At 41.2% G+C, this 16639-nt stretch overlaps 1 protein-coding gene across 1 annotated transcript in view; it reads left to right on the top strand.

Moving 5' to 3' along the window:
* The first annotated feature begins 4146 nt into the window (after nt 1-4146).
* The window catches only part of LOC309532151 (uncharacterized protein), a 39840-nt gene continuing 27347 nt past the window's right edge, over nt 4147-16639 (top strand). Inside the window, exons 1-2 of the mRNA XM_082222162.1 lie at nt 4147-4336; nt 4849-4947. Coding sequence (XP_082078288.1) covers nt 4213-4336; nt 4849-4947 — 223 coding nt within the window. The 5' untranslated portion in view covers nt 4147-4212. The remainder of the gene's footprint in view (nt 4337-4848; nt 4948-16639) is intronic.

Genomic DNA, 16639 nt, shown 5'->3' with positions numbered 1-16639 from the left:
TTCTTTGATTCTTGCTTACAGTTATTGTAAAGGCCAAGTAAAGATAAGACAAAGCATTTCCACATTTTCTGGGGGGAAATTGGACAGTACAAATGGTTTTCATTTAGCCAGCCCAACAAACAATTCATTTAATGCCCACCCTGCAGTTCATTGACCACCATCATTTTAATCTTCAAACATAGTTGCAAGGAATCTGAGACCCTTATCCATCTTGCCAAATGTTTTGAAAGAGCTTCTGCATAGACATGTCCAATCTATTCTAGTCCTACAATTTCCATGATCCAACCATTAAGAAGTGGGGAATTTTTTTGAGTTGCTGAGCTGCCACCAAGTCCTGGCTTGTCTACAGCTGCAAAACCTAGAGCACCGGGCACCAAATTACTACCAGAAGTAGCAAATTAGGAAACTTTCCTGCTTGTTTGTTTTCTAGACCTTTTTTAATCGTCTCTTTCCTCACATTCTGCCAGTTTCCCTATTTACCTTTGCCACATCCAGCCCCCTTCAGTAAGGTTATCTGAAGGAAAGTATTACCCCATACAAACCAGTCCAGGCTCTGAAATGTTTGGGGGAGGGCCTATTGGTGGTGTTACCGGAAAAATCCGAGGGCTCCCTTGGACAAAAAGTAAAGACACCAACCAGAGTAAATTGGAGCAAATCAGCAGTCTGTAGGCTTGGCCTTTATTGAACTGTTGCAACAGGGTGCTCCCCTCACTTGCAGGAGAGAGGAAAGACACAGAAAAATGGTGTGCAAGACCTTATAAAAACTTCCTGAAATTCCCATCTTGTAGGTCAAGCCCACCCTCAGAAACATCATGCATACATTACAGAAAGGAGGGGTTGAGGGAGGAGTTGTGGTGGTAACCTGAGTGTCCTGTCACCTGGCTGGTTCCCTTCTCCTCCTCCCCATGAGTCATTTTCAGAAGACAAAAGGTAGTCACAGTTTCCTGCCCCCTGAGGGAAGATCTGATCATTGTCCTTTGTTCCAGTCCATGCTGAATCCACTCCCATATGGAAGTTCTTTGTGATCTTGATTGTCTTCTGTCTAGGACCATCAGGGTTGGCATAGCAACTGGGCAGGGCTCCTGTGGATGTGCTGGGATGTTCAAGGGATCATGGCTGGCCTGTATCAAACCTTCCCCATATTGTAGTCCTTCCTTCATGGAGTAAAATAAAAGTGGAACAGTGCAAATCCAATGTATGGTTGATTTTCTATGAATTTATAACAGAAGCGTAGCGTATGTAGTGTGTGAGTATGAGTGTGTGTGAAGTTTGTACAAACTGAATGATGGGGGGGTTTCCTGCTACAGTGGTTATTAATATTGTGCATATGGAAGCAATAGGGTGAATAAAAAAATGACTCTTCTTGAAATAAAAATTGTCCAAACAAAAAATATAATCCTAAAGCTTTACTAACAGAACTTGTTCCAAAACAGACACTCAAAACAATAATGTTACATCCAAATAGCTGCATAATATTATGTGCTTGTTCAAGCACAGGTACAGAATCTTAGAAACATAAAATTACGTCAAACAGGGCTGAAAACACAGCTCTGACTCCCACAGCCTCCATTACAGCCTGAGGCTGTGTTCCTGGAAAGAATCATCAACACACCTTCCTCTTGGGTGGTTTGAGAACAAAGAAACTAACACACAAAATGGAGATTTACAACTGAATACCCCATGTGATCTAAGTTAAACACCTGGTGTCAGCATATCAGATATACATTCCTAGTTAATTATCAACCTGTTAGGCTCTCTGCAACTCCTTTGTTCAGCTTTAGTGGAAGTTTCCATGCTATGCATATACAGAGTTGCTTACCATTCAATGTACAATTAAACAGTTGTACTTAACAAGCCCTTCTCTCAGTCCTGCTGCCCTCACCAGCACCTTGGTGAAGACACATGAGAAGGCCTTCCTGTGCCTTTCCTCCAAGCAACATTTGTGGGTCGGTAAAGCTCCCTTCCCCTTTGATACTATTGTCCATGATGTTTGCTGGCACAGAATATAACTATTCTCTTATGGGAATATAAAACCCAGGCATATGACCTATCTGCTCTAGCACTATTCAGTATGCACAGCAGACAGAGAACAAAAAATATTCCAGAATGTTGAGTCATTATATTAGTAAAGCTGGGTATTAATTTTTTGAAAGCTTACTAGGTGCAAAGCGTGGTTAGGGCTCTGTTTTCCAGAATGACTTCATTTCAGTCTGGAGTCAAATTACAGTATTCAGTTCGAGTAAATATGCCTTTTAACGAGGACAACCCAGGCATTGGAACAGGGCAGTGCATCAGCTATGGAGTTCCTAGATAAGTATTTAGTGGATCTCATGGAATTTAGTGTGGCTCTGAGGAGATTGTTGTGCCAGCACAAGCATTTTCACTTGCCTGACAGAATGAATTCTCCTTTCCTCCTACCTCACACTGTTCTGGGGTTTCTCTTGACCCATCAGATGTGTGGGAGGTACGCAGGGGGAGGAGAGGGAAAAGCCCCACAGTGCTAGAAGGAGTTCTTGTGCTGGCTTCTGCCAGCAGATCATGTGAGTTGGATCCAGCCCAATGTGTTTGAAGGGACCTTCTATGCCACCTAGTCCAGCCACCTGCTTGATGCAGAACATCTGCTGGCTGTCAAATGTCTACATGAAGACTTCTGGTGCAGGAGTGCCTACCACCCCTCTAGGAAACTGGATCCATGGTCAAACTGCTTACTTTCTGAAAGAAGCTTCCTTCATAGTAAACAAACAGAATTTCATTCAGCTGTTCTAAACTGAATATACTTTAAACATATGCTACAGTTAGCTAGCTTGCTAGTCGTCAAGGAAATGAATAACTGAATAATTAGAAATGGGAATTTGTCAACATTTTTATTAAAGTTCGATTAGTTTTAAAATGAGAAAATAAAATAAAGAGAAACCCTTATTCCCAGAGCTTTCTCTCCATCTTGCATAAAATGCACTGTGGCTATGATGAAAAGAGGAAATTGCTTCTCTGTTTAATGCAGAAAACCATGGGATTATACTGTATCACAAAAATACATGCCATTACATCTCATTATTGATCAATATTGCACTTTATGCACCCAATCCTGTGGTTTGGTCATGATAGGTTTGATATCCACATCTGCTTCTACTTAGAATAGCATCCCAACTCATCTTAATTAAGGAATGTGAACTGCAAATCACATCCACACCCAGAATAATGAGATAAGGCATGTCATTGAGTTAATTGGGGTCACAACTTTGAACATAACAGTGTGCTTCAGTGAATCCTATGACCGTGTGGGACGTTAAAATGATGCAGTTGCTACTTTGCAACCATTTCAGCTTTAAGTTCAAACAAACCTAACCTGGTCCTGGTCCTGGAATGGCGGCAATATACTTCCTCTCCCCTCCCTACCTGGCCACACCTTTTCACATATGAAGGAGGCACACGTAACTTATCCCCCAAACCCCATGGCCCAAATATGTGAGCCATGCTAGCCCTGATAGAGTTCCTCTCCTGCCCCAAGTCACAAAGCTCTAGGAATTCACAGGAATCTCCTACTTATAGCTGCCTGGCAACTAACTCAGCTGTTTAACCAGCTGTTTAACCAGCATCCCATAGTGAACAGTGTAGAATGCAAGGGATCTTTCTCTCAGTGTCAATTTGGTCAGCTGGCAGCAATAACAGCAACCCCTCCTTTGTCCTTACAACTGTGACATTGGAGAAGTGGGGGGGGGGCTACATGAGCAGGGGAAAGGGTAGCAATGTGGGCATAAATAACCCAGTAGGCTTCACCCCATGCCAACATCCACTAACACTAGAATGGATTTGCCATCATATCCTGCCTGTCTCTGGGGTCTTCCTAATCATTACATAGCCCCTACTCTATTGCTGCTGCATTCAGTGGCTTGAGCAAAAGTGTGTGGTTGTGCTGTTGTTTTCAGAATCCTGTTGATTAGGACTTTCTTGGTTTCATATATCAAAAATTAAAAATGGACATTTGAAATGTAGATATGAGAAAATGCAGATTCAAAATCTCTATTTGAACAATATATTTATAAGAAGTAATTGACCATTATAACCTATGGCAGTGTATCTTGTAATCAACCATTTGTACTGCACTAAACATCAACTCTTCTTTCTCTGGAATTAGAGCCCATGATTTGAAAGTAAGATTGAAACTGAACAGCTTTTCAGTATCCTGCAAACTCAGAGAGTAATGGTTTTAACATGGAAATTCTGAGATCACCTTATTTAATTATGCTGACTTTTCCAAACTTACAATTACAAGAGACTTTCATTGAACCCATTAGACTTGTTCATCCTCTACCCTCCCTCATTTCTGATTTACCAGGTGAGCATGATAAGACACTGACATTTTGTCATATCCATTAAACTTTGTTTACTGATGAAGACAATGACTCTGTCTATCAAAGAAAAAAAGAGCTAGATGAAAATGGGCACAAAGTTAACAGGATATGTGATGTGAATACTAGATATATAGATATTATGAATGATAGAACGGGGACTTCTACATGCAATCCAGATGCTGAGAATCAATTTTTTATTTCATTTTCAAACTAAGATTGACATGGTGATAGAGACAGACTGAACCAGAATCCCATTTAAAAGCTCCTTTGGGTGATACCATAGATCTTTCATTTGCAAAACAACCATTTGGTTATGAAACAGTTTGAAATTGCCTTCTCTGTTGAAATGGCTCAAAGTTGCACACTGCTCATATCAGTCCCTGAAACCAAGGTGAGACACACAGAAACTTTCCAGTGCACACATCTTTTTAAATGACGATTTATTATTCCAGACCATATCTGACCCACTAAAGAATCTTGCTTCATTTTCTGCCAGGTTGCTTAAGTTTGCTTTTCAGCTGCTGCTTCAACTCTCAGCCAAAACTGCTTCAGATTGAAATGAAGTTACACTGTTATCAAGGATCACCAAGTTCAGGTATGTCACTTTGCGTGTTACCTTCGGCTTAGCAGAAAACAACAGATATGGGAAAGAGCTCTGGGGAAAGTATGCCCTGCAAATGCACCAATAACGCTTCGTTCCCTGCAGGGCTAGCCCTAATCATTAGGCAGAGTGAGGCAACTGCCTCAAGTAGCAGATGTTGGAGGGCAGGAGCACACACAAACATACTGCATTGTTCCTGCTGAACCTCCTGGCCATTGTCTTATGTAGGAAATCAGAGCTTTGTGTGCCAGAGGCTTGTCAAACACTCCAAAAAGCAGCCTGATTACCTCAGGGGCAGTGGAAGATGCTGTCCCATTGGCAGTGATGAAATGAGGTTCAACTGCCAGTTGAACATGGAATAGGCAGAGAGCACCATCTTGTCCTTTGCCTCAGACAGCAAAATGTTTTGAACTGGCCCTGATGCCTGCATGGATAGAGGCGGGTGAGGGAAGATTGTGAGAGGGGACTGAAAAAGCAGAGAAATCTTCGGAATCCAGCCATTTGAATAAAGCAAATCTAGTGGTATTCACAGAGACTATTCAGTTCCTCTTTAACCAGAACACAATACAGCTTCTTGAATTTATCCACATGCAATTCTTTTAAAGTGTGAGAAGGTACTTTTTCATTGAGGACAAGAGTCAAAAGTGTTTGATGGTGGTGTATGGAACAGCGAAAGAGAAGGGACAGTAGATTACTATGTCTGCCCTTAATTGGGAGGACTTAAACTATGATTTCCCAATCCTCCAACGTTAGAGCTACCAGATGCCCTCTTCATAGAGGAATGTTTCTTCTTTCAGAACATGATATCTCATTAGGAAGTAATGAGCATCCATTATTCAGAGCTCTATAGATATACACAAAACTGCCTTGACAGCTATTGGAATTTTGATTTGCAGTGCTGTGGCTCAGAGTCTTTACACTTGTCTTATTTCTACAGTAGAATCGTATGCTAAAATATACACTTCACAACTGCCTCAGAGTTTCAACCAGTGCTCTGAACCTCTAACACATGACCAGAAACCTCTCAGGCTGCCATTTTAAATAGTGCCCTTTATCTGCTGTACATCCCACCCCATGCGCTCAGTATCCTCGCATAAAAGCTCCGCAAATCTGAGAGGAAATTGGAAGCCACGAGTCTCCGCGGCAGCACAGAGATCTGTACAGAATACAAATGTATCACATCTCTTCTCAGGATGTTCTCGTTCGTGGTGCTCCCAGCTAGAAAAAACAGCTTTCTTTATTGTACATAAAAAGTTATGCTGAGGAGAACAACGAATGCTGGGATAGCCACACAGACTCAGCCCTGACAGGAATGCTTATGAAAGTTCTCACTGGAAAAAAACAAAAACAAAATTCTGTTTCTCATAAACAGCTGCTCGGTGCCTCATAATGTATTCTGGGCACAGCATTCCTTCTTGGCCCATCAACCTCCTGCACCTGCTCCCCTCAGTTTACTTCACCTGAACAGATCGTGACATGAGTAACAAAGCAGCGTGTTCAGGAGCCCTGCAGTCAGCTCAGCGCTGCTCTCTCACAATCCACATCTGCACCCTTATAAATCCTGGCCCTCAGTCAGAAAATACACAATATCTGTGTGGCTTCTTGTTTATCAGTTACCCTTCTGACTGCTGTCTTTACCGAAAAGTGCCATGCAACTGTTTAGCATAAGAAGCAATATTTCCAGACACCATAGCAAACCAGGTTACTGCTGTAAATATTCTGCATGCCTTATAAAAGTGGCATATTGTTGGATGCAAGATAGTTCCTCAGAAATGCTAATATTTATAATTTAGGAGTCATAGGAGATTCTGAATGGGGCTGCCCATCAGCTGCAACGACTTGGGACACAATGTTATGGCATACAAATAAAGCGATGAATTATGATGAGGACCCTAACCTTCCCAAATGCCCTACAAAGAAAATTCACGATAGCATCTGGTGGCACCTTGATCATTGTGCTCAGTAATGCTGCTATAAAGAGTGTCACAGGTTTCACGGTTTCAGCTACAAATAACTATTCTGCAGTGTCCAAGAAGTAGGGTGATTGAAAGAAGGAAGATAGATAGATAGAAAAACACCAGGCTAGCCTATAAACTTTGGCCATGAGGATGATAGGAGGAGAAGGGAAAGAACATTCTGGGATCAAATGTAAACTATCTTGTTATGAGTTGGAGGAGTGGTAGGCTATATGCCTAAATTGCTTCTAATTCTTGGATTCAACCAGGATCGAATTGCTGGAATAGCTGAACAAGTTTAATGGTAATGGTCTAAGTATGAGCCATTAAAGTAACAAGGGGAGTGGCTCTGTGCCAAAGGGCAAGTGGGTGCCCCCCCCCAATCTTCAACTGTCTGTTACAAAGACAAAGGCCAGAGTTGAGAGTTGAGGGGTGTGTAAAGGAGATGCTAGAAGCAGGCAGAAGCCAGAGAGAGAGAGATATGCTTGACTTCTGCTTGAATCCAAGGCTGCAGCTAAGGGAGAATCAAGACCCTCTTGGGTTCTTGATGCTGTGAGCCCCTCCATCAGGATGCATGTATGTGTAAAGAAACCATATATCATAAAGACACCACAGTCTCTGCTGTCCCCTATTCCAAAGAAACCAAATCCTGTGTAAGCTCCTGGAACCCACGGTATCTCACACCACTCAGAGACAGAATCAGGCCAAAGACCTGCCAAAAGAGGGAAAGTCTTCAAAGGAGAGTGGAAGAACAACAAAGACAGGACTAAGCAGATCTCCCAGGGCAGGCAATTCCACAATTTGAGTGCCACAACAGAGAAGGTCCCTTATTCCTTATCATGGGACATGCTGAAAATCTTATTAATAAGATTCTGTAGACCCAAAGGATTCTATGAGATGAAAATGGGGGTGTTCAAACGCTGTGTCCCACCGGTGTAAGGATTTCTGCTTTTGCAATGGGACTGCCCCCATCTTCCCTGCACCCTATACAAATCTGCTCCAGAAATTTGGAGATGGGGAAGGAGTGTGCAGAGGGGTGAGAGGACAAGAACATTCCACAGTGCAAACAGAAATCTTTTCCTGGTGGAATGAATATTCATGTTGGATTCTACCAATGATCTCCTTGTTCCAATGTATCCTTATCCCATACAGGGATTAAAAAATCATTATCAGCACTTTGATTCTAGTGGAAGCAGCCAAGGCACCAGTGTTGTTTGTATAAAAATCATGTGCTTTTAAAAAATGGGTCCAAAGAAAAATTTTCTGCTGCATTTTGAACCAGCTGAAATTTATTAATTCCTGCAAACAGACATTTCCTCCAAGGACCTAAAGCCAGAATACATGCTTCTGTCCTTCCCCAATTTTGCTCCCACAGCAACTTTGTGTGACTAAGAAAGGATTGCTGGTCCAAGGTCACCTAGTGAGCATTGTGGCTGAGATGAGATCTGAATTGGGCTCTTCCCAGTTGTTGTCCAGCAGTCTAACCATTACACCATACTGGCTCCAAACAATCTTTGGTGCATTATTGTAATCCATTATTGATACTGCCTTTTACTGTTGCTACTAGATCCATTGCAAAGTTAGACATGCCTGAGAGTCAGTGAAACAAATAGTATATCATGAAACTCTTAAATCCAATTTACTTCAAAGCAAACCCAACTTTTTCTTCTGGATTGTGTCCATCCTGCAGTTTATCCAACTTCTCTGGAAAGTAGCTGTACTAGAGAGCACTTTGGGCAGAAAACAAATGGCATTCACATATTAGGACTGCAGAGTTTTGGATCCTGGACAAATACCCACATTTAAGAGATTCACAATCTGCTCAGGATAAATTATTCTTTGGGATGCAGTTCAGAAAATCCCTAATGAAAATTTGTTGTGTGACATTCATGAAATGATTACTCTGTACCTTTCGATTTCATAAGGGTAGATATTTGTCATTTACACAAGCTTATTCATGTGTCTCTCGTTCCTTTTTTTTTTTAATCGGCCACTGACTAATGTTTCTGTTCTTCTGGAAGACATTTTTTCTTAGTGAAATAACTTTTTAAAGAGCATTTATTCATTTCAAAAAAATGAAATGTCTCATCTCGTAATGTGGGAGGGGAAATACCTTTAACGGTAAACTTACTTGCATGGCAATGCAAAGCAAAGCAGCCATCATATTATGTGCCTTAAACTGTGCAGTGATTGAAAACATAGAAACTGGCTTAATAAAAGAGAAATGACATTTGACTCTTCAGAATCTTATCCTTTTCCTTTAAAAGCAGGAATGGAGAAGGAGTCTCCATGCACCTTGCCCTCAACTCATGCAAGGTGATGCACATTGATCCCAAAGGAACAGAGCAAGCAAATGGGCAGCAACATTAGTAATGAGGAGCTGGGGCTACTCAAGGAAGGGCTTTCCCCCCCCCACACACACAACCAACAAACTGGAGTCAATACTGCCAGTATCTATTGAAACTGCTTCATCTGTGAGTTTAGCCTTCAATTTGTTATTATTTATTAAATTTGTTAGTTGCTTTTTCTTGCCCAAGGAATTATTCACCTTATCAGGGAGCCTGCTTTTTTCCAGCCCCCCGCATCATGCACCCACCCCCCGCTCATGTTGCATCCCAGCAAAACATTCACACTTACAGCATTTGTATGCTCAAGTACAGAGAAAGGCCTTGATAGGGCAAGGTGGTATCTTCAGGAGGGACTTGAAGGGAAAGAAGATGCACATGGACAGGGAGAAGACACTTGGGAAAGCACAGTAGAAGAAACAGGGACAGACAGTGGAAGCGCTATTCTTGTTGAGTATTTTTGATGCACAGTGAATATGTGTTCATAAGGAATCTGGTTCAGAATGTGTTACGTTTAATACATTGCAGCCAACTGTCCATCATCTTTTTGGTGTCACCTTAGCACAATTTGTAACAGTTCATGCATATAGGAGTGGTGTGAATTCCAGCTTGTACATTTTTAAAAACATTGGCTGCTTCGCATTGGCTGGGTTAGATTTCCAGCGTTGTGTTGGGAAGAGACATCATCCAATAGGCATTACGAGGTGAGGCTGCCCTCAAGAGTGCTGACAGGATGGCATGAGGCTTTGTAGGGGCACTGATCTGGCAGTGAGCATTTTGAATCAATCCAATTCAGGGAAGGATAAATCACCATGAATCAATCCAATTCACCTCAACATTCAGTCCAGAGCTGTTGTGCACCTAGTAAATAGCCCCTCCTGCACAATAATTCACACATGGAGGGAACAAATTAATATAGGTCCCACTAGATTTCATTCCCAGTGATTCTTTATCCTGCACCACAACATGCTAACAAAACCTTTGGCTGCAATCCAGTGTCCCATTGCATATTCCCAAGATTCAGTCAGTTGTATTTAATTCTGCATTAACCGAGCACAGAACCACAGGCTTACAAATTAGTGCAAAATGACAGACTGGGTGGAAAGTACTGATTACGTTAAATAGCACTAAACAAGCAACCAATAGATATTATATACTTCATTTTATTGAATTGTTGTTTTTTTCTTAAGAGACCAAAACCTGAGCAAAGCCAAAGACTTTTTAGTCGCTTCCATCTTCAGCCACTTTTCTTCCACACAAATTAAAGGACACAGAATTCTCTGCTGATTTCCAGATTACTTTATTTTGTAATTTGGGAAGACTCTGAGAAACAGGCTGTAGAAGCAGAGGCAGCTGGTTGAAACAGGTGTTGCAGAAAATTATAATCCTGCTTTGATTAATCCTGTTGGGTTGTGGGTTTCTTTCCCTTTTTTTTAACAACCGCCCTCCGGTTATGCATGACAAGTAACCAAATAACCAAATGTATAGGCTTCATAGTGACAATCCAAGCTATTGTCAGGAGAAACATCAGGAATGATTGAAGTATGTGAGCCAACTTAATTTGCTGTTGATGGAGACAGGCTTTTCTAATGTCCTCTTAAATGCAAGCAGACTTTTTCACGGGGGTGTATGTGTATGTGAAATAAGTGTGTTTTTAGCACAACGGTCAGAAAGAAATATGCATTGCATTATCATGCATTTTAGCTTGCTGCTAGTAACCATACAAGCTTCTGTGCATTAATTTTGAGATTACATTAATAAGAAGTATGTTCAAATTAGTAAATAAGTTATCCGAAACTGTTCCAAGCCAGCCTAATCAAAACCGTTCCATTCTATGATGCAATTAGTGGAGTGGAGCGGGGGGCATTGCTCTTGAAAAGATCCAGGAATGTCATTGCAGGGAGAGCTGTAAATGTTAAACTATACGGGCAAATACTTTTAAAGTGACTATCTTGTTTGAGTGCTTCATTTGGAAGGACTGGCTGCTCGAAATGTTATGAAGAGAACTGACCTTCCCAAAGTGATAGGCAGCAGCTTTACAAAAGAAAATGAAAACCTTGTTATATGCCCCTTAAATAATGTGCAGCGATGACTCAGTTATCAGCTAATTAGCATGATCAAATAATGATACTAGCAGTGTCACTCTTAGTGTGTGCATGTCTGGGCCCTCATAACCCACTCACTCCCAAGCAACTGAGAAAGACAAGCAGATGGCTGTGGGTGGGGGTGGAAGTGACCAACAGACACAGCATTAGCACCTGCCATGAGCACACTATGGCTGACACTAGTTGCTGCAACCTCTATCTATCATCTGTCTATCTATCATCTATCTATCTATCTATCATCTATCTATCAATCTATCTATCTATCATCTATTAAAGGAGCAGCTTGGCATTCTTTGCGGTCAATGAAATTCAATCCACTTCTATATTCATTTACCCAGAATGCCTCTAGGTCAACAATTGATTTACCAAAACTTATATGCTGCTTGATTGTAAGAAAGCTTCTGAGTGGTTCACACAGATATACACTCAAATTCTTGATTAAAAGACAGTTTGAAACAGGTATTTTAAAATATTCAAAGGATAATCAAAATCGACCGTACCTATATAGAAGTTACACATGAAACTTCTATGTGTCTGGATGGGCTTGCATAAACAAAAATATTTCATGCAGCTGCCGAAAACCATTTAATAACTCTTCTGTTGGGGTTATTAAGCCTCTTGCAAGATCATGATGTAATGTTACAGGCAGTGCTTTTTTTCTTTAAAAAAATGTTTAGGTACTCACATTTTCTTACTCATATTGAAATATTGCCCCTCAATGGGGCCAAACTTAGATTTACAAAAAAATAGGGGTTTGTGTACCCCTGCATCAGAAAAAAAGCACTTGTTATGGGATTTGGTTCAGATACACATGTAGCTGGTGCAATTCTCATGTGGTCTTTTTAAAAACTTAACTTTCCCATCAACTCTCAGTCTGTTTTATTGCACCCCAGATACAAATAAATATACCTGCATCAGTGGACTACAAGATGAATGTTGGACAAAAATCTGTTTCTGTGCTGCTAAATAGCACCCGTTCTCACCAGCTTTCCCTTTTAATTGCATTAATTTATTTCTTTAGAATTGAACAGCATATATATTTGAACACTACGTACAGCAATTATCCAGATGGGCATACGTTACAAGGTTAAGTATATCAAGGGAAATAAGCAGGCAGGTGTGTGTGTGTGTTGTGATCCGCTGGAAACTTTCCTCTTTTATAAACATTAAATCTGTTTTCTCCACAATCTGCACTTTGGAAGGCTTTTTTAAAAAAACACCTGTTCTTTAGAATTGACCTGAAGATGCGTACACATAAGTTAAACAAGAGCATTCTGACATTTATTCAGAAAGCAAAGATTAATTTGATAAACAAAACATAACGTAAGTTTTAGGTGTGTATAAATCCAAAGGCCAATCTCCAGCTTCAAAGTAGAATCATCCATCCATCCTCCCCACAGAATGTCAGTATCTCAATATGTCCAAGACCCAACTTCTTATTTTCCATGTCAAGCCTTCCTTTCCTTGTTCATTCTCCTGATCCATTGATGTTGTTGCCATTCATCATCTTAAACAGGCACATAGTCTTGGCTTTACAGTGGTACCTCAGGTTACATACGCTTCAGGTTACAGACTCTGCTAACCCAGAAATAGTGCTTCAGGTTAAGAACTTTGCTTCAGGATGAGAACAGAAATCGTGCTCCGGCAGCACGGTGGCAGCAGGAGGCCCCATTAGCTAAAGTGGTGCTTCAGGTCAAGAACCGTTTCAGGTTAAGTACGGACCTCCGGAATGAATTAAGTACTTAACCTGAGGTACCACTGTATTTTCCATTGCGCTTTCACTCTTTTGCTCTTGCTCTCTCCTTTGTTCCCATATTCAGCCTGCTATCAAGTAATGCCATTTCTCTCTTTGAAACATTGCAATAATATGTCTCCTCCTCTATGCCCACTCTGCAAAAAAAAGTACAGTATGTCTGTGACTTGGTCCTCACTCATCTAGGCAACTGAAGTCTTCCTGGGTTTTCTATGGTTCCACCAATATTAGTCTTTAGCTCTGCTGCAAAAGTCATTCACCTCTCATATTGCTCTGATCATGTGACACCCTTCCTTAAATCCTAACACTTGCTTCCTGTTCACTTCTGGATCCAGTACAAACTTCTTGCTGTTGTCTTCAAAGCCCTCTGTAACCTGCCCCTGTCTCTCTCTGCCTTCACAGCCCAGCACAACCCTGCATGTGGAGTTTGCCTCATCACCACCCACCATCAAAATATTTCCTGTTGCCTCCAAAGATTCCATTGGAACTGCCTCACAGCACCCCTGTGTGCTGCCACCTTTTCATTTTCTCCAGATTCTTCCTCAAAACCCACCTTTTCCATTAGACCAGTGGCTCAACCTTGTCAATTCCGTGTTGCATTGCAACTAACCCTTAACTATGGCCAAGGACACAATAATTCCTTTTCAGCCTTTCCTCTATTATTGTCCTCAAGGAAGGGACCTACCATCTTGTACTCTGTAAAGTGCTATGCACTAAATCGTGCTATATTATTATTTAATAATGATGATAGTATCTGTGTTTAACCTACCTACCTACCAGCTTTAATGGGTATAAAACAGGATAGTCCAAGGCAGACCATGTTCAGCCCTTTGGAGGACAGGCAGAATAAAACTGTGATATATAAATACTGCCACCCAATTCAGTCCACAACATAACATTGTGTACTTGAGATGGTATACAAACCTGAGGGCTACCATTACCTCTGGGCCCTGGGCAGGTCATCTATTAGTTTTAGTTCCCCACCAGTTAAACTGAACTAATTGTAGTTCTTCTTATGTTGTGAGGGTGGACACAATGAAAGATTGTAGAGCACATTACAAATTAAAGGGAACAAATAATAATTGCAAGGTAGTTAGATGGAGAGATATAGCCTTGGTACAAGAACTTGTGCTGTGTAACATAATGAGCTGTTCAGCTCCCTGCATTCAGAGAATTATTACCAAAGAAATCTATTTTGAAATGATGACGTACTAACCACCCAGCTGAAGGGAGAAAACTTTAAATTACCCAGGGTAATTTACCTGTTATCAATTCCCAAGTATAGAAAATAATTCTGTTCTTCATTTCTAGCAGTGCACAGTTCATGCATTTAATATATGTGCAACAAAGCAGAGACCATGAAATAACAGATTCATTTCTGCTTGCTCCCATTTGCTAAGTTAAATTAAGATTTTTGTTGTTGCTGGCTATATTAGACTGAATATACAGCAAAATCATTTTTGAAAGGCAAGGGAATTCAGGAGAACCTGAACAATGTAACTTTACTGGAAAGCATAGTTAGCTGATCCTGTATATTATTTTTTATCATCCCTTCCCCCCAAGGCAATTGATTGAATGAATTGAGTGAGTCCAAACTAATTATCCCCAAACAAATGAATGCACAATATGGGGACCTTTTGACTCTTAACCAAAACGGACATTACTCTTCTTTGCTAATAATATGGAATAAAAAGGTATTTGGTGTGGCTCTCAAACACACCAAAAACAATATTCAGATATCACTTTCACAATTCCTAGTGGGACAGACTAAAGGTCCAGCTAGCTGAGCATCCTGTTTCACTTAATGGACAGACAGAGGTTTCTGGGAACACACAGGCAGGGCATAAAGGCAATAGCCATCTTTCCCTGTTGATCCACAGCAGCTGGAATTCACTAGCAAACCATCACTCTTTAATTGACCTGCTAAACATTTTTGTTTAGACAAGCCTACCCAGATGCGTAGAATGTTGACATGTGCTTTAATCTGCTTTTAGTTTATCTCTTGTTTTATTTTTTTGAGGATGTTCTGAATAGTTGCATTTAACTGTTTTCACCAATAATTTTATTGCTTTACTCTCTTTGTAAACCACCTGGAGGTTTTTGATGATCTAGTGGTGTGTAAATTTTATGAAACAAACAAAAAGCCATGATGGGAAAATCTATGGCCCTCTAGATGTTACTGGGCACCAGTTCCCATCACCCTTGACCATTGGCTGTGCTGACCAGGGTTGATGGGAGATTAAGTCCAATAACATCTGAGTGGGAGAGCAGAAGTTACTCATTCTTACTCATAGCCTTTTTTGTAAAAAAAAAAAAAAAAGAATTAATGATGCTTGGGCATAAAGTATGTATGAAAAACAGATGTACACACTGGCACTGCTCCAACATCTCTACACATCTTGTATATGCCCACTTCATCCCTGACCTTCCCAAACTGAGCAGGGAAGTGTTTGGCTGGACACACTTTGAAACCGCAGTCAAGTACCCTGATGATGCAGTGACCCAGAGCAAGCAGGGATGTCGGAGGACGGATGCACATTTCTACCCACATGCATTCAAAGCACTCATGAATCATAGAATCATAGAGTTGGAATAGACCACAAGGGCCATCGAGTCCAACCCCCTGCCAAGCAGGAAACACCATCAGAGCACTCCTGACATATGGTTGTCAAGCCTCTGCTTAAAGACCTCCAAAGTAGGAGACTCCACCACACTCCTTGGCAGCAAATTCCACTGTCAAACAGCTCTTACTGTCAGGAAGTTCTTCCTAATGTTTAGGTGGAATCTTCTTTCTTGTAGTTTGGATCCATTGCTCCGTGTCCGCTTCTCTGCAGCAGCAAAAAACAACCTTTCTCCCTCCTCTATATGACATCCTTTTATATATTTGAACATGGCTATCATATCACCCCTTAACCTCCTCTTCTCCAGGCTAAACATGCCCAGCTCCCTTAGCCGTTCCTCATAAGGCATCGTTTCCAGGCCTTTGACCATTTTGGTTTTCCTCCTCTGGACACGTTCCAGTTTGTCAGTGTCCTTCTTGAATTGTGGTGCCCAGAACTGGACACAGTACTCCAGGTGAGGTCTGACCAGAGCAGAATACAGTGGCATTATTACTTCCCTTGATCTAGATACTATACTCCTATTGATGCAGCCCAGAATTGCATTGGCTTTTTTAGCTGCCGCGTCACACTGTTGGCTCATGTCAAGTTTGTGGTCAACCAAGACTCCTAGATCCTTTTCACATGTACTGCTCTCAAGCCAGGTGTCCCCCATCTTGTATTTGTGCCTCTCATTTTTTTTGCACAAGTGCAATAGTTTACATTTCTCCCTGTTAAAGTTCATCTTGTTTGTTTTGGCCCAGTTCTCTAATCTGTCAAGGTCGTTTTGAAGTGTGATCCTGTCCTCTGGTGTGTTAGCCACCCCTCCCAGTTTGGTGTCATCTGCAAATTTGATCAGGATGCCCTTGAGTCCATCATCCAAGTCGTTGATAAAGATGTTGAATAAGACCGGGCCCAAGACAGAACCCTG

The sequence above is a fragment of the Podarcis vaucheri genome, assembly GCF_965113315.1.
Source record: "Podarcis vaucheri genome assembly, chromosome: 1".
Taxonomy (NCBI): domain Eukaryota; kingdom Metazoa; phylum Chordata; class Lepidosauria; order Squamata; family Lacertidae; genus Podarcis; species Podarcis vaucheri.
This window is presented reverse-complemented; position numbering and strand designations above follow the sequence as displayed.